This window comes from Podarcis raffonei, chromosome 1, assembly GCF_027172205.1.
Source record: "Podarcis raffonei isolate rPodRaf1 chromosome 1, rPodRaf1.pri, whole genome shotgun sequence".
Lineage (NCBI taxonomy): Eukaryota > Metazoa > Chordata > Lepidosauria > Squamata > Lacertidae > Podarcis > Podarcis raffonei.
In genome coordinates this window covers 67831677-67856381 of record NC_070602.1, presented here as the reverse complement: position 1 = coordinate 67856381, position 24705 = coordinate 67831677, and the positions used below count along the sequence as shown (strand labels likewise).

Sequence of the window (24705 nt, the reverse complement as noted above, 5' to 3'; positions counted from 1 at the left end):
ACCTGTGACTTTCAGATGTTGTTGGACTAAAGTTCCCAACCTCCCTGACCATTGACCATGCTGACTGAAACTGATGGGAATCCTCCTACAGTTTTGCACACTGTCGCAGCTGTCCTTGTGTTTGTATTTACACAAGCAAATGCTTGCCTGGCAGCAAATGCTTTTGTGATGTCAGAGGTCGGAACATATGTCTCTTAGATCGTAAAACTTTCCACATCTAATATATGTGATTTCCTGGTTCGATGTTTCCTTGTCCAAGTACATATTCAGAAAAGACTTGGACAACATGCATTTTGGAATGTCTTCCACAGTATCACCAATATTATTATTACTTCATGGGTTATCTGCCGTCCCCAGAACAGTGTTTTGCATCTATCTGTTCATTACTATGGTTTTTTTTTAAAGCCATTGTTTCTGTCAGTTCCAAATATATTTCTTTAATGATTTAATTAGGGTGCCAAGCAGAACTAAATGGAAAGCCTTACTTGAATCTAGACACGTCTGTGCCTCTGTGGCAGTCTTCTTCTCTGTTAAAGCTATTCTGTAATGAAGAATGCAGTGGTCCACTTTTCTTCCTCCAGTTTTGAAAAGAAATCTGGCACCCCGTGTTCCTGTTCCTTTGTATGGTCCTGCTACTTCTTCAGACAATTTTTTGCTTATTTAAATGACAGGCAAAGTATGGTGTCACAGTCAGCACTGGAACTACTTGGGACTAGAGCATAGAAACCATATATATGAGTCTGAATATGGTTTGGCTACTACATTTTGGAATTGGAGTAGAGCTCTACAAATATGTCAGTGTTACCCAGGCTTGTGAAGCAGGCTGCTTATTCAGTCAAATTTAGAACACAATATCCTATCACACACCCTCTCCAGTTGGACATGGTGCTATTCAGATGAAAGTCACAAACGCTAGTGAATAATGCGTTTTGTAACTTGACATTTTAGATGCTTTGTCAGAATTTAGGTCCTTCTCTGTGTAATCTAAATTCAAATAAAACTGCTGCTGCTCACAACTTCCAATGAAAATGCAATTTTGGCAATAAACAAAATTGCAGTTCTTTGCTGTGTTGTTGCATATTGAATTTGAAAACATTACGTCTCTTTATACTTAGAAAATAAGCATAAAGATATTTTGCAGCAATTAAAGACAACAAATTATTTCCTTTTGCAATGCTCAAAGAAATGGCTTTGTAGCTTCCTGCTACCCATCTATAACTATGCAGTAAAAAAAAGGTCCCCATCTGTGCAAGTTGGTATTCTAATCCTACTATGCATTGTACTGAATTGCAGCCTCATTGAGAAGTGATAAATGGCTTGGCTCAGGACACTTCAGGGACCAGCTTCTCCCATCCTAGCCTGCCCACTACCCGAGCTGCTGAAGAGCCCCTTCCTTGTGTTCTGACAGCAGCCGAGGCATTGCTACTTGGAAGGCGGAAGAGGGCTGGTCTTCTCCATGGCCATTTTCACCCTCTCCATATTTCCATAATCTGGCTGACACTGCTTTTTAAAATTATTCCAGCTGCTATTTGACCCCCCAGGATAAGGATTCTTTTGTGACCTCCTTTCTGTTTTCTTTCTTAGGTAAAACCAGTCAGTGGGTGAAACCAATCTGTTTATTTTTGATGCTGTTGGATGAAAAAACTAACCTACTACCTGAAGGCCCCCCACCTACCTCTGTCATGTGCCCTCCAGAAGTTATCCTGGAGGGAATGTATTTATTTATTAACATTTTTTGTATACCACCCTTCACCAGGAGGCCTGAGCAGTAGTTTACATCTATAAAACAAATGCAATAGATCACCCCCCACCCCAGATTGCATATTCCCAAGGGGAATACAGCCCCTGGGCTGAAGATGGTTCCCCATACATCTAGGAGATTCATATATACCAACATAGCATATTGTAGCACAGAGATGGACAACCTTTAGTCCTCCAGATGGAATTCAACTGACGTCAGCCCGTTCCTTATATGCTATCCTAGTTAGAATAAGATACACAGAAGTTGTTTCTCATTTATCATCATCATGCTGCTGGCCTTTTCTAGGTGTAAATGACCATGATATAGGTCCAACCTTCATGACCAACTGGCACAGTTGCTTGAAATTGCTGTGCCTGGTGAGCTAGTAGTCTGCAGGTATATTTTGACCAGGACAGATCTTGTAGCAAGCCACTGCTAGGCCACTCAGGGGTGGCTACATGCAACGTGTCTACTACAAGCCAAAACAAACAGCAATTTGAAGCATCACATAGTTTGTGTAAGTTGGTCCTTGTCAAACAGTCATTAAGAACATTGATACTGAGAACGCTGTAAAATAGGGGGAAACTTTATGGTTTTTTTACAAGCTCCAGGAGATTATGGGCTGTATGCAATGGCTGCACAGGTTGCAAAGTAAGGCAACCCATCTTTTCCTTTCCAATCTCCTGCTCTGTAGACCCTGCAACTCCACGAAGCCTCTTCAGAGGGCTGGGTGGTCCTTCTGAACAGTGTAGTCAGTGTTGTAAAGGTCTGCAATGAGAGAGAGGCAAGTGCCTGAAATTGGGTGGCAGAATCTCACAACAGCAGTGCTCCGCTTGGGCACAGTTCCTTCACCCAGTTTCAGGTGTTAACCTCCTTCCGTTGCAGTCCCATACATCTTAGTCCCACATTGTTGGGGTCACCTAACACTCTGGAGATGCTTTTGAGGGCTGCACAGGGGTAGCTGTCTTCTAGTGTCATGATCATTAGATGCAACACCTGTCTAAAGGAATCACTTTAAGAAATACGTGCATAATTTAAAATGAGTAAGTGCTATCATAAAAAAGCAAGATTAGTTGCATACAAATAAAAACAAAAGGAGACATAGAAACCAATGTGTAGAGAATACTTACGATAGCTACTCAAAAAACCCTCCCCTCCCTGTAGATTTTGTTCCACATCTGCTGTTCAGTCCCAAATATGTTAGGTGAGTATAAAGAATAATTCATACCTCTTTGGAGAAAAGAACAGGTGAAGTAAAGTTCACACTTTTGCCAGAGACCTTTTTGTGAGGCCCAATTAAATGGAAGCCATTTATCTTTCTCTCTTTTCTATAGTAACAATGGAGGAAGGTCTTTTGCTGTATGGCAGAAAACTGGCATTACTTGAGAGGTAGGGCTGATTAATATATTTCTTCATCTTGTCCTTCTCATCTCTATGGGCTCAAGTGCCATTTTATTTTGTTTGGCTCCATTACCTTTAACAAAATGTATCAAATACTACCATGCTGTATATATGCTTTTGTCTACTAACAAAGAGATGGTTTCATCTTCCTTACTATCAAAAACATATTTACTAGCTGAGCCCACACTGCGAAATATGAGGGGGGAAAAGACATAAGGCTTAATTTCTCCTTCCTTTTTGCATTTTTAAAATGTGTCCCCAGACAAAGAGAAAACAGAATCCTGCAGCATTTTTCATTATTAGTTTTAAGTGTATTAGGATCTGACTGTTGGCTGACTTTGCCTTCACTTTTAGCACTTTAAACACTTGATATCTTGATCGTCCCCTAAACAGAGGAAAAACTGGCAGAGCAAAGATATTATATGCCACAGGTGGCAACTTAGCTTTAAATTTAGCATTTGACTCATAGTTGAGTTTGAAAGTGAATTACAGAATAATAAACCTCCAGTCAATACTTCATTTGCCCAGAGTACATATAAGCTGTGATCAACAGGGTTTTCCGAACCTGCGTCATTAATGCTAATGAATCTCTTATCACCTTAGTGGTGATGTACCATTTTGCACTGAGAGCAGCCTATTTTCTCAACCTATCCCAGAAGAGTTAAGGCTTCATATATTAGCTTTTCAATTATAGTAAGAACTTGTGATTGAAATCTCTATCTTTATTTTGTGACTGCTTTAACAGGAGGTGGCATTATCTGTTACAAAGTAGAGTAATGAATAAAGCAGTTAAGTCTGCCAGTGTGGGACTATCTAACTTTGGGAACTTCCAGAGGAGCTGTATATTGTGCATGCATGCTGATATGTTTGTGTAAAGCCTGTACTAGAGTTGCTTGTCTATTAAGCATTCATGCTAATATATATATTCATGCAGGGATTATAAGACATTAGGGGTAACTAGTGGAGGTTCTGTCCTTTCCAGTGCGATATCCATTCACTTTTCTTATTGGACTTTTTGCAGTGAGAGAAGTGATGGGATAATAGTAATAGACAGTAGATAATAACCACGAAATGTTGGCAAATAAACAGTCCACGTACCCTATATGTTAGTAATAGTTTGGGTTTGAGGTATCACAGTGGTGGCTAACCCTTTTAAGGCCAAGGTCAGCTCTCTGGGTGTGCAGCTAAAGTGAAAAAGTAGGTATTTTTATGAATAAAAATATATATGCAGATATAGTGTAGTGTTACCTCTACCTTTTAGCATCACATTTTGTAAAATAATAGTAAGGGGGTATTGTGGGGTCACAGAAAACCCTTTGGAATCTTAGTGGGGGGACCCGTAGGATAGATAAATCAATATTTTCAAAAAAGCTAGTGTTCATCAGTAAATATATAGAATATATTTGTTTTAAATACTCCCTGGGAAAATGAATTTCTAAGGTGCTACCACAGTGCAAATAAATAAAAAAGGAATGAAGAAAGGCAAATGACATGTAGCAATTCTAAAATGTTATGTGTATTTTTAAATATACACAAATGCTGTGATACTATTTATGGTTGAAATGCCAACAGTTTTTATTTTTATGCAAGGGAATGTCTTCGTAAATGAATGTGTAGCACTGATGTAGGGAATGTTCCTTGCAAAGGCGTAAGAAAAAAGCAGATTAGAAATCTATTGAGCACTTGGGTTGTCCAAAACCTGTTCCACCACAAACACATCAAAGACAGTATTAGGCTGTGTTTTTAATCAATAAAATTTTATTGTCCGAGTTATAAATATTCTCCATTTGTTCCCTATTTACAGTTGCAAAATATTTTAAGATATTCTACCATTACCTGTCATTCAGCATCTCTCTATAAATGCCATGAAAATGTCATTATGAAATAAAAATCTCTGTTCTCAGCCCACAAATCCAACACCCAGCCACTCATACACGCACACACAAAGGTTAAAAGAGGAAGAAAAAAATATATAGTACAGCAGGCAACATTGCAAACGGTTGCTACACAGTAGCAAGAGAATTGTGTAGAAGGATTGTTGTTGTTTTTCCTGAAAGTCTATAACGGCAAGCTTTTCAGGATGTTTGTGATAGACCAGCGCTGGCCGGAACATTTCTGTAAAACTAGCTGAAATCCAAATTCATTATCACTGTTTTCCTGCAGCTCCAGACAACGTTTGGATTTTCTGTTCTGGATTGGTCCTCCCTTTAAAAACGAAGAAAGAAAAACACATTTAATCGAAAGTCACCTATCACCACTTCAGTCTCATGATCATTTGGATTTTAATAGTCATTCAGCAGTCAGCCATAAGTGAGTATCCATGTGGGAAACAGTCGGATTGAAGCCAAGATTCAATTCACTGCTCAACCACGAAGATCTATCATGGGTCTCAAGAGTACCCTGGGTGCTTCCAGCCAGGAGTATTTTTTAGCATTGCCCACATTGTTCTCCCACTGTAAGCTACATAACATTCCATGTTTCAGCAGGCACATCCTGCTAATATTAACCATTGGAATAGCATGAGCCTCTTAACTGCAGGGTTGTGGATTCAAGCCCCACATTGGGCAGAGATTCCTGCATTGCAGGAAGTTGGACTAGATGGCCCTCGTGGTCCCTTACAACTCTATGATTCTTACTGGGTCAAGAGAGTCAGTTCCACATTAGAATACCTAGTCAAGAAGTGGCAATATCACAATGTCGTTGTGAGGATAAAATGGGGTTAGACCTGTGTACACAGCTCCTGGGAAGAAGCGAAGGATATAAACTCTTATAAGCCAATATAGTCTTGTGCAAACTTACTTAAGTGTATGTCCTACTAAGATTCCCAAATAAACCTGCAGTGAGATTATGCTACAAGACACAGAAGCTACAAAACCCAGTGCAAATGTCAAAGATGGCAGCAGGTTTAGAAAGAAACTTCGCAAACACCCAGCCTGAGAATAAATAGCCTTCTGTAGATTTGTCCAACCCTATTCTGCAATACTAAGCATATAATAATAATAATAATAATAATAATAATAATAATAATAATTTTTATTTATATCCCGCCCTCCCCAGCTGAAGCCGGGCTCAGAGTGGCTAACAACAATAAAAGTAACACAGTTTACATAAAATCATGATCAATTAATTGAAATGTATTCTAAAATCAATTCAAAATCAAATTAATGGCAACCATTGGGCTAGAGTTCTGTGAGGATTACCAAAGGAGGGGGTCAGGCTGTGCCATGGCCAAAGGCCTGGTGGAACAGCTCTGTCTTGCAGGCCCTGCGGAAAGATGTCAAGTCCCGCAGGGCCCTTGTCTCTTGTGACAGACCTTTCCACCAGATCGGGGCCACAGCCAAAAAAGCCCTGGCTCTGGTTGAGGCCAGCCTAACCTCCCTGTGGCCCGGGATCTCCAAGATGTTTTTATTTAAAGACCCTAAGGTCCTCCGTAGGACATACCAGAAGAGGCGGTCCCGTAGGTATGAGGGTCCTAGGCCGTATAGGAATTACTTCAGTATAACTAACTGCTGGCTTTTAATTTGCATTTGTAGAATAGCCATTGCTGATTTACTACAACCTGATATCTTTTTGAACCACATCTGTCTTTGCCTAGTTAAGTTTGTATGACACCTTCTCCATTCTGTTCTAAGACTCAATTGTATTGAGAAAGCATTTTGAGATTCTTCATATGGAGTGATTCAAAAATGGAATAAAATGTAACAATAGTCATTTCAACAGAAATAGGAAGCTTCTAACATAAATAAATTCTGTGATATCCTGCCTGTATAAAAATCAACAGCAACCAGATATTACAGCCACTTGGCTGATTTACTACTGTCAAGTAACTCTGCAGTTTTCCACTTCTAGGACTTCACATATTTTCCCCCATATAATGCTTCTTGTAGCAATGGAAAAATATGCTAAATTTGTGTTAGCAGTCATGAAAAGAAAAGGAGGCTTCTTAAAGTAATACTTTAACAAATTAACTTTAACAAAGTAACAAATTAATTAGGGTGGCCAGGTGTCCTACTTTACAGAGGAGAGTCCTGTATTTGAAGGATAAAACCTGCACAGTAACAGATCCTCACTCGAATGTCAGCCACTTCCTTCCATATTCTACCTTAAGATTGTGAGATCAGAAGCAGACTGCATGGCATCATCACCAGCCAGCTGGTTTCCTATCTTTTGCTCTGTAAACTATCTCTAGTCACAAAGTTTTAATCCCAAGCAGGATAGTATCACAAAGGAAAAAGAATCCAGTTCCCCACCATTCTGGTTGGGTAACTGGCTGAATCTGACCAAGAGTTCAGCATTCCACTTCCCACCAGAGGCCTATGGGAGGCCTAAAAGCAGAAGATGGGTGCATTTATTATTATTTTATTGTTTATTGAATTTATATACTGCCCCTATACCTGGGGGTCCTGCAGGTGTTCTCCAACAACTGGTGTTCAGAGGGTTGTGAATTATGACAGATGAGCCAAGATTAGAGCTTGACTATTATTTTTCTCTTTAAATGCTAATTACCACCTGCTTTTAAGGTTACGTTTACTCTGAAAGGCTATGAATGACTCCTATAACAAAGGGAGAGATTGAGCTACTTAATCGGGAAAAGAACTATTAATCTTATCCTGACATTGTTGTCCAAACTTAATACCATCTATGATTTGTGATTCTGATAAATTCTATTAATTTCAATCTCTTGTTTTTTTCCCTTCAATGGAGAAAAAAGAATATACTTTCTACCCCTTTCCCTTTCTTCTGAATAGAAGTCAGATTCTCAAGGTTGAATTTGAAGTGTTAGTCACTATTAAGACAAAAGCAGCTATGTAGATAAAAGGGATAAAGGGAGATAAAAGCAGGAGTTGTACAAAGATTGGGTACTTAAAAAGGATAATGGCGTCCAATTGTGCATAGCATATATTCCTAGTTGAATGATTCACAATAAATAATTTATTGGATTATTTTAACCCCATTCTCTGCTCACTGCATTAGCTGTATCAGCGTTCAGTATATTACAAATCGGTTTTGCACTACTAGACTGAAGTACTGGATTGACTCATGCCCATTGGAGCGGACATGAAGAGGAGATATATGTCTTGGCTTTGGTTGACTGACTGGAAGACTGCAACTAGTAAGTGGCAAGTCACTGAGTGATTATATTGACCCAACTAATTGTTTCACAATTGCAACTATTGCCCCATGATGCAACTATTAGACAATTTCCTAAGATAAGACAGTTTACACATTCAAGATATGAAATGAAAGGCTGTAATTAATTATCCTGTGATAAATGTAGCATGAAACATTATTATTACACCACAGCAAAATGGTCAGTGAGGGTGATAGCCAACTGTGGTGTCTTGCTTGTGCAAATGGGACCTACCCTTCCTCTCTCCGGCAGCCCTGTGCACCCCAAAACTGGCTCTGGGGTGTTGGCATCCCCTCCAATGCAGATTGGGGGTTGCAGTGAGGAGGAAGGAAAGTCCTGCCAAATCTACTGGAAAGGTGTTGGATCTCTCCCATAATGTTTGTTCCTTACACCAGTATGGAGTTTGCAACAATCCAGTAAGAAGGGAGCACATTCTATGAGTGATATAACCCTATTCAGTATAAGATCCTCGGTTTGCTGGATACATCTATGTTCAACAACCAATGTGGTATAACTACAGTAAGGATTTGGGTTTTCTTTTCACCTAGGTTTGCTACAGTTTTTGTTGTTATTATTGATTAGATTTATATACCACCCTTCATCGAAAGATTTCAGGATGGTTGACATGTTATTTCCTGTTCCTCAGTGTTTATTCTTACTGTGCAAAGCCAATCCTCTTAGAACGCCACAGATTCAGTGAATAGGGACGAATTTCACAAAGCTGAGCTTCCCAAAAGGAACCTGCAATATACTGAAAATTCAAAGTGCAAAAACTCTGACCCTGAAAGGAAGGTAGGAGGGGAAACTGTTTATTTTTCTTTCCTTCTTCACCCTCCAGAAAACCTACACTAGACGACTGGGATACAGTGCAGATCAGGGGAAAGGGGATTTGGCAAAAGTCACCTTGCCTCTCCCTTCCAGAATGGGAGTCTGCATTAGATCAGAGTCCCTACCATGAATGAAAGAGCCACTCAGGACTCCTATTCAGAAGTCTATCTCTATAGTAGTTACGTTTTCCTGCCAAAGTGCACAAGGCAAGCCATTATACAGCAGTGATCAAAAAATACTTTTTGCTAACCTTTCTGTCCCAATTGTGGGAAACTGTTTTCTTTACTGAGATTCTTGACTTACATAGTGATTTTCTATTTTGCAGATTTACAATAATGAAGTATAATGATGAATCCGACTGAATGCTTGTATTAGAATATTCAAAAATGCCCTCAAAATGTGCATGCATTTATAGTTTTCATTAACATCAACTCTTGCAATCTATTTCCCTTATAATGGGAATGCTAGAGTGGATAACCATTTATATTATTTTTGTGGTACTTAACAACTATTTTATATATGAACATCTAATACTTTTTTAAATTAAGACATTTTAATAAAGACAATTTAAATCCGGCTGGAAGACAATGGCAGATAGCAATGGAAATTAAATACTGAAGGAAAGTTAATAATGCAAGCCCTACTGAGTTTAATAGGGCTGAACTGGATTAAGAACTGAGATTATCTATTGTTTATTGCACATTCATTCTGAACTATTTGCATGGAGGTTATTCAACACTTGCTGTTTACTAAACATTTAACCTGCTTCGTTTGGGTGGATTTTCTGTCAACCAATTGCTATCCCACACTTTCTAGTGCATTTTCCAGTCATTTTCTTTAACACAAAAAGTTTGCTTGCTTTTTTTTTAATGGGTTTGTTCTGCAGGAGTATCAGAGAGCACTTTAATCCACTAAATTTCTTGGCATGCAATTGATTCTCTCCTGTACATAAGAACATAAAAAGAGCCTGCTGGATCAGACCAATGAACCACATCGTTCAGCATCCTGTTCTTAGCAGACAACCAGAGGCCTGTGCATGCAGGATTTGAGCACAAAAGCACTTTCCCCTGTGATTTCCAGAAACTAGTGTTCAGAAACATTACTGCTTCCCACTGCAGAGACAGTGCATACCCTGCGTGACTAGTAGCCTTTGACAGTCCTCTCTTTCATGAATTTGTCTATTCCTCTTTTAAAGCCATCTAGGTTGGTGGCCGAAGAATTGATGCTTTTGAATTCTGGTGCTGGAGGAGACTCTTGAGAGTCCCATGGACTGCAAGAAGATCAAACGCATCCATTCTTAAGGAAATTAGCCCTGAGTGCTCACTGGAAGGACAGATCCTGAAGCTGAGGCTCCAATACTTTGGCCACCTCATGAGAAGAGAAGACTCCCTGGAAAAGACCCTGATGTTGGGAAAGATGGAGGGCACAAGGAGAAGGGGACGACAGAGGACGAGATGGTTAGACAGTGTTCTCGAAGCTACCAACAGGAGTTTGACCAAACTGCGGGAGGCAGTGGAAGACAGGAGTGCCTGGCGTGCTCTGGTCCATGGGGTCACGAAGAGTCGGACACAACTAAACGACTAAACTACAACAGGTTGGTGGCCATCACTGCCTGCTGTGGGAGCAAGTTCCATAGTTCAACTATGCACTGCAGGAATACTTTCTTTTTTCTGTCCTGAATCTAAACATTCAGTTCCTTTGGATGCCCATGAGTTCTAGTATTATGAAAAGGGGGGGGGTAGTGACAGTCTAGAGAGGACCCTTATGAATCCAGGTGATGTCAACATGCAAAAATTCTCCCCATCTCCAAACAAGTGCTTCAATCTTCCTCCACCACCAACACCTAATAAAGTCTCCCAGGTTCCTCTGCAACAGAGAGGGGAAGACATTAACTACAGTGTATACTGCCTACCTGAAATAAAACCCTTGCTGTAGCTCCACAGAAACCAGGTATTACACCTGCAAAATCGGAGCTTGCATTTCTGCAAAATTGGAGCCCCCAATTCTCAATAGAAGCTACATTCCCACTGTCAATGAATCATAGCTGTCAACTTACAGATTTGAAAATAAGGGACCAGCAGCCTTGAAAATAAGGGATCAGCAATCGAAGGAGCCTCCAAAACAAATCCAAAAGCCCCCCCCCACAAGAACGCCTTTCCATTCCCCCCACCATGTGCCCCAGCTCCAGACAGACCTTTTCCCCGGCAAGGGTGAGTGGGCCGTAGATGACGTATCCATCCGATTCTGAGCACAGGTATGTTCAACTTCTGAGCCCCTCCGAGCCAAAGGCAGAAAGCCCAGCCAGCAGCCAAATGAAGCCTCAAGCAGTGGTTCCCACAGCGCAGCAACCCGGCAAAGGGGATGCAGTAAGGAAAACCACCGTCACCTCTCCGCTAGGAAGTGCTGAGAAAAGGCAAGTCCCCAGGCAACGCAGTCGATTTGATCGGCACAAGGCATGCAAGCTCCACCCCCAGTCTTTCTTAGACTCCTTACTGGGTGAGGAACGGAGCCAAGCAACACAGTTGGAGCCTCCCTTCTCCCTGGCCAGCTGCTTCCTTTGAAACCCAGGAAATTTAAGGGACATCATCAATAAGGACAGCAGCGGGAAACGGCGCTGCAATAAGGGAGTTTCCAGCCAAATAAGGGACGGGTGACAGCTATACAATGAATGTGTGTGAACACTTGGCTCCCATGGAAGCAAACTCAGCCATCTTCTTTAAACCTAAAGACTTCAGTGCAGGCAAGAAGTCTGTGTTGACAGAAGCACACCCCAAACAATCAGTAGGAGAGGGGAGAGAAAAACATGACTGTCAAAAAGAAAGCCCCTTTAAAGCTGGCTGCCTATCAAAGGCTTCACTCAGGTTACTTTATACAGTGGTACCTCGGGTTACATACGCTTCAGGTTACAGACTCTGCTAACCCAGAAATAGTACCTCAGGTTAAGAACTTTGCTTCAGGATGAGAACAGAAATCGTGCCCCGCAGCGCGGCGGCAGCAGGAGGCCCCATTAGCTAAAGTGGTGCTTCAGGTTAAGAACAGACCTCCGGAACGAATTAAGTACTTAACCCGAGGTACCACTGTATTTTAGATGCATTCATAAAATATGGAGAGAGCTGCTACATAAAAAGCATCAGGGAGAAGGTAATGCTGCTGCTGTATTTATTGCTCTCCCAAGGTTTAAAAGAAAATTTAATGCCACTCCTCTCTTCCAGTTAACTTTTTCATCATGAAAACACTCATTACTATAATCAAACAAGAATCCCAGAACATACAATTCCAGCCTGCAAGAGGATCTGCAGTAGTAGTGATACTTTCAGCAAAGCAAAACAAGATAGCAACTGCCATCTTCTTAAACAGAGATGATCATCCCAAAACATTGCACCAGCAAATCTACCCCTGCATGAAGTAAATCAAAAGTAGAGTGGCATTTCAGTCCTTTTCACACAGCTGGGAACTATGTGGCATAGAAGATTCCTGCACTGCAGGGAGGTGGACTAGATGACCCTTGTGGTCCTTCCAACTCCTCAATTCTTTGAACATGTGGAGGAGCAACAGGACTCTGTTAGCTGCTGTCCGCAGTTCCACTTTCCCTGTGTTCATGGGCTCTTCAGTGGCCTTCCCTGACTTGGTGCCCTCCAGAGGTTTTTGATTACAACTCCCATAATCCCTGACCCTGCCTCTGCTGGCAGGCACTGATGGACGTTGTAGTCAAAAACGTCTGAAACACCAGGCTGTGGGAAGCTGGCATTGAGCTTTTTCTGCATGGAAGCTCTCTACATGAATGGGGATCTTTCCTTGTTGTAGGCCAATGGACACATGGAGATCAGGATGGAGACCGTGGTCACAATCTTGCTTCCCTCCAATGTACTCAGTCTACATGGTTTCCACTTGTGGATATGGTCGTTGTAAAGTTGGCCAGAGCTGCAGAATTCAGCTGGAAGCTGGACAATAAAATATGAGCCTTAATTGTTTCTAGTTTTCAGTTTATCCTTTTTCTAACAGCCCCTTCTCCATCCAAAGAAAAACAACCCAAATCTTGAGCAAACAAGACAAAAAGCAAAGAAGTCAAGTGGAAAAGATGGTAAACATCACTTGGAAAATACTGAACGTAAGCCTCCTTCTTTTACTCTCTCTTTTCAGCATCCCAGTGTTTTTATTGTATTGTTAAACTAAGGAGAGTAGTGAACTATTTCAGCCTGACAGGCCATTTCTGGGGAACAATTATGAACCACAGCAAAAGATGGTGAAATGTGTTAAATTATTTAGGATGAGTGTACCATTTGCCTGGTTACTTAGCAGCTGTATCATGTTACCACAACATCAATTTTGCTTTGTGCTTCTGCTGAGTTTAGTTAACATTTAGACCACTCAATGTGGTGCATCCCAACAGGGCATAATTATACTCAGAGGGTCCTTTAATAACTACCAAGCAGTGCTAGCAATGCAGGGAGATGAATGGGAAGAAGTGCTGTGACAGAAATGTTAAGTAGAGGCATCAGCAATACTTCTTTGGACCTCAGAACCATATACCTTCTAACAGGTGTCGCTGGGCATCTAAAAGGACGTATGCTGGAAAATTAAGTGCTCAGCTGAAGGATTTTAATGTGTCATGAACAAAACTGGGGGGGGGTGTTACCTTAGTAACCATTTTTGTTTTTTGGTTGGGTGGTGTGTGGAAAATGGGTAGAAATGTTTACCCAACTAAGAATGAAGCCAGTATTTCCCATAAGCTCCTTCATTTGCCACAGAGCAAATTGCACATAAGAGCATGTGGTTGACTATATAGGTTGTGATTTCATCCTGTTCTCTGAGATCCCTGACGTGACTGTTCCCAGAAAGAAGTCTCATTAAAAATAGTCTCAAAGCACACATGGAGAAGCAATTTCAACAAACAGGCTTGAAAACAAGTACATTCACATAATTTAGGGAGGCTGGTATATGTTTTCTCCAATGAAAACACAATTTCCCCTCTCCCCAATTTAAATGAAATTGAATTGTTAGGGTGTGCTGAGACTTTAGCTGCCTGAATAAACTGGAAACAGATACATAAATTAGAGTTAAGTAATTCACATCTTACTAACCTTTTAGATTTGAGATTGAAAATAAGCATGCAGATTAGGGTGATAAAAGTTCCTCACCAAAGACTCCTGAGGATGCTCAGCTGTCATGGTAGACTTCCAGTAACAGAAGCATTTTGCCTCTGAATATCAGTTGCTATTGCACCAATATGTATCCTACTTGTGGCTTCCACAAGCTGGCCACTGGTTAGCCACTGTGAGAACAGAAGACTTGGCTAGGTGCAGTAAGACTTTTCAAAGTTATAAGAGAAATACATAACGGCTTTTATGAGTGGAGGAGTTAAAAACAAACAGCAAAAGCCTCTGAGCCTGGGACATGTCGTTATCAAGACCATACATTAATTTGGCCCAAGACACTCCCTAGAGGAAGGGGTGGAAGAGGGGAAAATATCACACTACACGTTATCTTGTTTTCTGTAAACTATGTTTTTCATTGATGGATAAATCATCTGCTTTCAGTAGCCATTCTTGAATTGTTGGGGTGTGTTGAGACTTTAAACTCCATAAACGTATTTCTTTGGGCAACCAGAGCAGCTTGTGATATAAATGTCCTGTGTCCTTCCTTGCCTTGAGGGCCCATATAATCTGTATATAGCCTTATATCAGAGTGCTGGAATGTGAAAGCTCTTACAGCACTTAGAACAGTGTTATAATTTTGAATAAAAGACTTATCAAAATGCACTGTACACAGTTCACAGTTCTGTTTCTCAAGCATTTTACATGGGAATTGTCCTACATATATCAAATGTCCAAGACTGCTGCTGAGAATGCCTTTCAGTCTCTGGATGTATTTATGCACTTGCTGGCACTAGAGGACAAAAAGCCATTTTCGAATTCTGTCTACATTCACTTGACATACAAATGAAACAGAGAACCAATGTAAGGCCACGGGAAATGAACACCTACCAAGGGGGAGGGTAGCTCTAATGCCCTTAGTGCCTGGAATACTGTACACAGGCGGCAAAAGCAGTCAGGTAACCACTAGGTTGTCTCAGCCGGTCAGCAGGCAAGCACTTCCACGATGCTGAATTTAACTCCCCCTGACTCCACACATGTCTTATATTGCTGTAAGAACATAAAAAGGATCCTGCTGATCAAGCCAAAGGCCCATATATAACCTAGCATTCTGTTCTCACAGCAGCTAATTGGATGCCTATGGGAAGCCCAGAAGTAGGTTCTGACTCTAAGAGGACTCTCCCTACTTCTGATTCCCAGCAACTGGTATTCAAAGGCCTATTGCCTCTGGCAGTGGAGGTAGACATAAAGTTCTTCAGGCTACATTCTCTCTTGATTGCTGCTTATGCACAAACTCTCTCAACCTCATACTACCACACTTGAAAATGGCCTGAGAACATGCTTTCAATATGGCAGTCATGGTTTGGGAGTGAATGGATTACAATCCATTCAATCTATACACACGCACACACACTCACTCACACTCGTACCTTGGTTCTCAAACGCCTTGTGACTTGAACGTTTTGGCTGCTGAACGCTGCAAACCCGGAAGTGAGTGTTCCAGTTTGCGAACTTTTCTTGGAAGCCGAACGTCCGACGTGGTTTCCGATTGAGTGCAGGAAGCTCCTGCAGCCAATTAGAAGCTACACCTTGGTTTTTGAACATTTTCGGAAGTTGAACGGATTCAAGAACTAAGGTACGACTGTATATATAGAGACGGAGGGAGGGGTAAAGGACCCCTGGATGGTTAAGTCCAGCCAAAGGCAACTATGGGTGCGACGCTCATCTCACTTTTCAGGCCGAGGGAGCTGGCGTTTGTTCACAGACAGCTTTCTGAGTCATGTGGCCAGCATGACTAAACCACTTCTGGTGTAATGGAACACCGTGAAAGAAGGCAGAGTGCACGGAAATGCCATTTACTTCCCTACCGCAGCAGTACCTATTTATCTACTTGCATTGGCATGCTTTTGAACTGCTAGGTTGGCAGAAGCTGGGACAGAGCAACAGGAGCTCACCACCGTCGAGCGGATTCGAACTGCTGACCTTCTGATCGGCCTGGCCAAGAAGCTTAGTGGTTTAGACCACAGTGCCACCACACACACACACACACACACACACACACACACACACTACAGACATCTGCTTATACAGTAGTTGCCTTCAAGTTTTAAGCACCATGGCTAACTACAATTGCAGCGGCTGCTGCCATATCTCTTAGGAAAATTCTCTTAGAGTGTGTGTGGAAATATAGACATTCTGGTTTGTTTTTAACAAACGGTTTCATATGCCCACTGACATATTTAATCTTTGATTCACTCTAAGCTGCAATTTGACAGCTCCCTCACTCTTCCCCATTCCTTCCAAACACTTAGTTAGGTACGGACAAAAGTCAAACTTCAGTCTCTTCACAATTTAAATGGATTTACGAAATGCAATGCTGTTGCCGTTTAAACTGTTATATAATTAGTTTCCGCTGAAACCAATTCCTTGGAAACAATCTATTTAGCTATATTCACACCCACATGGCTTTGGGTTGATCCAGGTGGAGAGTTTGGGAGAGTGCGTATGCAGCTCTGTTTTTAGGATCTAGTTTATAATGCAACTTTTTTTGCTTTTTTAAAAAGATATTCTTATAATAAATGCAATAACAAGACTGCAAGACATCTCCTTCGGCCTTCCCTCCAAATGCTGTGTTAGGGCTTGCTTCACAGACCTTTTCCAACTGTCTTGGAACCCAGTACAGTGGTACCTTGGGTTACATACGCTTCAGGTTACAGACTCCGCTAACCCAGAAATAGTACCTCGGGTTAAGAACTTTGCTTCAGGATGAGAACAGAAATCGTGCAGCGGCGGTGCAGCGGCCCCATTAGCTAAATTGGTGCTTCAGGTTAAGAACAGATTCAGGTTAAAAACAGACCTCCAGAAGGAATTAATTTCTTAACCTGAGGTACCACTGTACCACCAGATCTTCACTACCCAAATGACTCCGTAATGGTAGTCAAAAGCTTCCCAGGTGATTAGGCCTTTACATGAGCTTTCTAAATGCTAGGATAAGAAGCTGAATTTAACAATAATGAATAGCATGGAAAGGGAAACTAGGATTTGGAAGGCCACTGAAAGTTGTTTGAAGCTTTGTTATTGTTGTTGGCTTGAGCTGTAACTCCACTGGAAAGTTTTGTGTAGCAGGATATTTAAAGCACTGTTTTCATACAGGCATTCAAAACAATTTACTTCACTGTGATTTCACGTAGGCCATAAGGACTACTCTCAAGTTTATAGTTTCATTCAGGATGGCAGCACTGCCTTACCCTGTGCATTTTCACAATGTTGTAAATGTTAAAATATGATTAGTTGAGCATTCTTACAAAGAGATTTTTTTCATTTTCTCAGAGAGGCATACTCGTTTTGCTAGATGAAATGGAAGCAAGTACAATACAATGTGCAAACATCTCTCGGAGTCCTTGATTACTCTCATTAGTTTCCTTGTAGCTTACAGCATGCAAACCTACTTTGCATCACATTATGTGTTCTGAAACAACAACACTTTAATCACACTGGGTATTAGCAAAACAATCCTTTCTGAACAGCATGCCTTTAATTATTCCTTTGCCTCTTATCATCAGGAGACAAAGAAAGGAGCTTCATCTTCCCTTCTTCAGAGCTTTGTCTGTGGGTGTTAGGAGGAGTGTTTTCTGACATCTATTTTAACTTGCAGCGTTATTTCATGGACACCACCACTTGTAAAGATGGTGACAAGCATTCAAAAGGGATGCCACTATGCATATCCATACACAAATTTGACCTCCTTCCCAGTTATCCAGTCTTCTCTCTGATGTCTCCCTAAGTTTTCTATAGGTTGGGATCTGTTTTAGTTTGGGGAGGCAGAACATTCCCTCATGGAAACCAAAAATGGAGAACCTCATTTCTCCTGGCCAAATATGACTGTTGAGGCCTCTCTATTCAACCCTTGGGACTGTCCCCAGGTTGCTCCCTCACCAGCCTTGATCCATGGCCTCCTGAAATGCTTTTGCTTTGCTGGAATATGTCCTTGAACTGTGATAGTGTCTCTTGCTTTTCTGGATGGAAGAGGAAAAGATCTTTTGGGGAGGTTATGTAGAAACCTCTGGCTTACATGTGACTAGAATGAAGCTTCTTATACAAAGTTATGACACATTTATCTGGCTCCACCCACTTTTTTATCTGGCCGCACCCACTTTTAATCTGACCCCACCCACTACTGGCAAGCTGTCCATGAGGGAATGCATACCTTGCTATGAAAATGGTACCCTATCCCTGGTTTAAGCCTTCATACCTGCAGTCTGAAGTAACACCGTCCAGAGGCAGAAGCTTCCCATCTCATCTACCATTTCCTTTTCAAAGTAACACAGCCATTTCTTATTTGCAGAGCTGAGAAGTCATTCATAATTCAGTGAAAACTGCAAACTCGTGTTTTGTTTTGAAATAAAAATAAAATTCACCTGAGTAAATTGCCAGTAAAGCTTCATCCTTTTGGCTTTGGCGTAACTGCATTCAATTAGTCGGGGTCTGCTGTTCACATCTACCAGGCATCTGTTGTCATCATCATCAATGGTAGGACTTAGAACACCCACGTGGAACTGCTGGTTACCTGTGTAATAGACGTTCTGCAATGAGAAAACAGAACACATTCAGGGCTTTGAAGACGCAGGCAACATTTCTATCAGAAACCAATGGCAAGAGTTAATGCATGGACCTGAACTGAATCTCACACCATGCTTCAGCAACCAAAAGTCCTTTTTTTCTAGTAAGAAGCAGTGTCATATTTTAAAGTTTTCAAAATATCATTTGAGGAGTTATCAAAGAGGGGTGAGAGAAGGCAGATCAAGCTACCTGTTTGGTAGGACGATATAGTTCATGCACACTGTGGTAAGTTACCTAGGTATTACCATCTGTATTCTTCATCTTAATTTAATATATGTAGTGCAGGATTTTACAGGTTAACAAACAATAAAAGTAAGCAAGATACAATGGATAGAGCATAACTCAATGCACAGCATGAATTTAACAGAAAAGTTTAAAAGACTTGATGCTTCACCTGGTGCTGAAAATACCATAAAGAAGGTAGTTGGTGGGCCTTTCTGGAGAAGCTATTCCATAGTAGATGTGCTACTACCAAAAATACCCTCTTCTTGTTAGCTACCCACTGAACTTCACTGTCTTAATTGGAAAGCAAGAGCTAGAACATCTATCTTTTTGTGTTTTGTACAGAGCATAAGTTTTTAGATATCATCTATTTAATGGTGTTGAGGGGTGGCGATCTGGAGAATATTTTCGGACAAGATAGACCTATACAGAAGGGATGTGCTCCACTTGAATCAGGACAGAATAACAGAATTGTCTAGAAATAGACCACTTGTGCTTACTATCAAAAAGGTGCCAGATCGGTTTTGTAATCATTCAGATGGGGGAGGAAAGTCCTAGGTACTGAGAATGCAGGGGCACAATTCAGAGGAGCCAAGGCACCATAGGCAAAACATTTGGTGAGAGGCACTGTGTATATGTGTGTATATTCTGTAATGTATACACACAAGCCAAATTGTTGAGGCTGGAGTGCTTGAATTTTAGAGTGCTAAATTGACTAAAGCAATTGCACCAGAACGATACAAAATACAGAATGGAGGCTGAGATTTGCTCTAGAAACACAGTGATGAGAAATGACCTGGCCTTGGATTCACTTCATGCCATATATGATCTTCAAGACTGGTTGATAATTGTTGACACTATTAACAAAAAGGAGACCTTTGAATCTCTTGGTGAAAGTCTTTTACGTGGCTCTGAGAAGTCTCTGTTGTCATTGAGACAGATAATATGTTCTTCTGCTCTGACTCAACTGACATCTCACTCTGGATCTCAACAGATGGCACTCCTGGCACCTTCATACCACAGAGACTGCTAACAATCACACTTGTCTCTCTCTTTCAAAGGCACAAGTTGTCTAACTAGATCAGGCTTCAAGAAGCATCCAAGCATGTGGGCAGTGCCGAAGATAACGATTGTGTGATCTTATTGTTGCTCCACCATTAAATGTTAATCACCGAAAACGGATGATGTGTGAGTCTTCACACGCCATATGGATTTGTGTTTTAGAAAAGTTTGAGGGAAATGCCTTCTCGTGGGTCTTGATAGCACTTCTTGGTATCTGTTTATTATTGATGCTGTGTATAATTGACATCATATTTGTACATGCAACAGTGAGTACTTTGTCGTAAAATATTAAGCACAAAGGAGGAGGAAGAAAGAGCGCACATAAAATAGTCGAGGGCTCTGCAGATCAGGACAGGGATTTGTGTTTACTGCAGCAAATTCTTGGAGTAGATATGGAGTAAATGGCAGCATATAAAAGGTGAGTAGGGTATTAGGACAGATTAATACAGAAGTTAATTTCAGATCAGAAGGAGCTGTAAAAAGCTCACTTCTATCATTCATTCATGCTGCTTTTGCAGATAATTGTGATTATTTGGGTTCATATTACTTCATCTCTTATACTTCCTCCATATCAAAAATATTTGCAAGCTCTTGTGAACAACCTAATAAAGAATGATAGAAGTGAACTTTTTACAGCTCCTTCTGATCTGTAATTAACTTCTGTATTAATCTGTCCTAATACCCTACTCACATTTTATATGCTGCCGTTTACTCCATACTACTCCAATAATTTGTGATGTGCTGATATAAATGGAGGGTGGCTTTTTTTTAATCAAGACAAGATTAATAAAGATTATTTTTTTAAAAAGTAGTAGGTTAAAATATGTATGCAAGCAGAGCAGTTATAGTGCCCTGGTAAAGTTTTTAGACAGATTATTGAATGCTCAAGTGTGTAAAGCAGATACTTTTGCAGAGAAAGAGAGGACTGAATGATTTGGAGATTAAACAACAAGAAGAAATCAGATTCCTTTTTATGGCTTGCTTATTCATTATAGAGGAAGGAAAGGGAAGGAAAAATACCAGCAGAAGCTTTGGGCTGTTACATATTAGTATTTGTTATTTCACCACTAACAAGATAAAACAAATAGATTCTGACTGTATTTCTACATCCAGTTAAATCATTTGGTTTGGGGCTAAGGGTTATATTTGGCTAAGTCATACACAGAGTAGCTCCACTGAAATAAATGATTTAGTTAGATACAACCCTAAATGTACTTAAATTCATGCTAGCTTGTGGTTTGCATGACACAAAACTCTTCTGGGACACAATAGATTCCATTCAACAAATGCACAATTGTACTGTAGTAAATCAGAAGAACAGAATCTGTTCCGGAAGTCTGTTTGACTTCCAAAATGTTTGACTTCCAAAGCGCGGCTTCTGATTGGCTGCAGGAAGCTCCTGCAGCCAATCAGAAGTCATGGAAGCCCCGTTGGACGTTTAGTTTCCAAAAGAACATTCAAAAACTGGAAAACCCACTTCCTGTTTTCGATCGTTCGGGAGCTGGAATGTTTGACTCCCAAGACGTTCGGGAGCCAAGGTACTATAGGTTCACTAATTCATTGCGGTGTGTGTGTGTGTGTGTGTGTGTGTGTGTGTGTGTGTGTGTGTACTTTCTGCTTTCTAACCACATTTTAAAATTTTAGCTCCCCAATTCAGAAATCTCCTTATAAACATGTGCATGGAGGTTCTCACCGCCATGGACTTGTCCAATAATTCATTTGCTGAGTATTTATAAAGTGCTTCTCCCCCAGATCTTTCAAGTCATTTATCTAAGGCCACTAAATAAACACATGTTACACTTTTCCCAGTTTATTGTTCATTTGCTTAACTGCTACTTATCTAGCCTAGCTAGATTAACCGCCCTGAGACCCCAAGGTATAGGGCGGTATATAAACTCAATAAATAAATAAATAAATAACTCTGAAAGAAACATGAAGGAATACACACCCAGTGGGGTTGCCTCGACTGCCCCTTCACATGATAGCTTACATGGTTTCATAACACCTGAATAGGGCTTAAATTAACCCTAAATGTGAAGTTATGTTTCACTTTCTTATCACCTCACCCCAAGTTTTAAGGTTAGGATAGAAATAAAGTGTGCCAGTTTTAATGACCGATCAAATATATGAATTACTGAATTGCTAATTTATATCAAATATTAAAAACAACATACACATCTAAAAAACAAACTCGTTTTCACACTGATATTGCAGCTTGATCCAAGCCAAGTTCACTTGAAAGTCCATTTGTTCCCATTGGCCCAAGTCTTATTGGCCTTTCATTTAATCACCCCTGATTGCAGAGGCACACAGCCAAACTAGACGCAACATTAATTGCATGGAAGCAATTAACCAGCACAGCTTTAAAATTTAAATAGCTGCCACCAGTGGGGGACAATTCAACAGAACTGTGACATGCAAACATTTGATTGATTGCATCTACACCTTACCTTTTCTTCCAAGGAGCTGAAGGTGGCGTACCTACCATAGTACTCCCCCCTCCTCATTTAATCCCCCCAACCACCTTGTGAGCTAGGTTAGACTGAGAGGCAGTGACTGGGCTCAAGGCAACCCAGTGAGTGTCACGGCCAAGGGATTTCAACTAGTCTGACACCCTAATCACTACCCCAGACAGGAAGAGGGAGGTGGTGAAGACATCTTTTAGGGGATGAACAAACTGTGATTAACACCATGTATAGTTCGGGAACCCAGGAAATTGCCTTATACCAGGTCAGAGTCAGTCTTTTTGCTGATGTAGCTGAGTTCCAGCTATTCTGACTGGCAGCAGCTCCCTGCAGAGGCCTTTTCCACCCTATCATCTGCAGCTGATCCTTTTGCTCTGCCCCCATTGTGTCTTGAGATCCTTAGCAAGCAAGCAATGGTGACTGCTGAGCTTCCTAAAATAGATTAATAACTGTACTTTCTCAGCCATCCCCACATTTCTTAAGCACATCATCCTGGGTAAGATACAGAATTTCTGCCCAGGGAAACAGCATCTTCTTCAGAGGGGAAATCTTGACTCCAGTAATGCTAACAATAAAATGTTGCCAAGCTATCATGGGACGAACATTTGACACGAAGTTAATAACAAACTTTGAAAACCCGCTGTAAGTGATAAAGACTTCACTTGATGAAGTATGCTCCCATCACTGTAAATTATTCATTGAGGCCTGGTCTATCGTGTAGCAAAAAGTTACAGCAAGGTGTCCAACTTAACACAAGATGATTATCTGAAAGATAAATTGCCAGCTCCCTGGTGAAAGCTTAATGCAATATACACCAATTTCCCAGCCCGAAAGCTATTCCTGATCCTTATGGCAGCTTTTCCAAGTGAAAACACACAGGAGAATGGTGTGCTGTTGCGCATTTGAAATGAGTGGATTCAGGAATTGCAGTTTACTTTCTAGCGGGTAACTTTTCCCCTTTGGAATGACAAAACTGTCAGCCTTGCAGTGACATTGCTTTTTATAGTCCTAGTGCAACACTCTTATCATTTTCTCTGCCTTTTTAGGACATGAACCAATGATTATTTGGACCATTTGTAATTTGAGATTTAAGAAGGCATCGTTTGCCATTTTGCCCTGCATTCGTCACTGGTTTGTTCCATGGCAGTTTACACCAAAAACTAGGTTATATGCCTTGCTGTGGAAAAGAACTATGTAACTTGTGTAATTTACATAATTAATTACATAAATTACATATAATGTGCACGTTACATTGTCCTTATGTTATTCAACCCCATTCATTTCAATTTAAAGTGAACGCAATCCAAATGGAGGAAAAATTAATCTTGTATCATTTGTGGACTGAAAGAAATAGTAGTGAACACTGATTGTATTTGCTGGATTGATTTCAATTCCCGATACAGGATGAATTAGCAAACATCAGCAATTTCTACTCCCATTTCCATCAGAACTCTCTGACATCCATGTTTGTAGTACACATCTAGGGAAACTGATCACAAGGAATTAAGGCTTTGTTAAAAGTGCACATACTCATCCCCCCCTTTCAAACTTGCAGTCACATAACACCTTTTCCCCTTCATTTCCAAAAATGTTTGGATTTTATTGTCTTTTACCGGATTTTTGCTCAGCCTAGACTGAAGCCCTGAAATCTCTCCTTGCAAGGAGTACTGAGGCTGGTAGTAGATTTTACATTGAGGACTGAAGCAACCCAGAAACACAGATCTCAAAGTAAAATCTCATGAAAGGTAAAGCATGACTTATATTGTCATTTATAGAAGGAAGTGGAAATGCATTGAAGCACAAAAATGAAGCACATGGTACAAAACAAAATCACAATAAAAATCTTTGAGATTTAAATAGCAGTGGTACTTAAATGATCAACGTGAGACTCCTAAATATACTTATTTGGAAATAAATGTCATTTAAATCAATGGGATTTATTTCTGAAATGTTAAAATTGGAGTGTTCAGATCTTTATAATTCCTTCTCTTTATTGAACAAATACTTCTGAATTATTTTCTATTGATCTTTTTGTAATGAAAAACTATACCCTGAGACATCAAACACAGACACACTCCAGTCAACATCAGATACTTCAGAACTAATGATTTCTACTGTATAATTAAAGTACTTTCTTAACTC

The 24705-nt window shown here is 40.6% G+C and overlaps 1 protein-coding gene across 3 annotated transcripts in view; it reads right to left on the bottom strand.

The window, feature by feature from the left end:
* Positions 1-4878: 4878 nt before the first annotated feature.
* The window catches only part of GALNT18 (polypeptide N-acetylgalactosaminyltransferase 18), a 327555-nt gene continuing 307728 nt past the window's right edge, over positions 4879-24705 (bottom strand). For all 3 annotated transcript variants that reach the window (XM_053391140.1, XM_053391122.1, XM_053391130.1), the window contains 2 exons: positions 18613-18777; positions 4879-5347 (listed from right to left, as the gene is read on the bottom strand). In XM_053391140.1, coding sequence (XP_053247115.1) covers positions 5201-5347; positions 18613-18777 — 312 coding nt within the window. In that variant the 3' untranslated portion in view covers positions 4879-5200. The remainder of the gene's footprint in view (positions 5348-18612; positions 18778-24705) is intronic.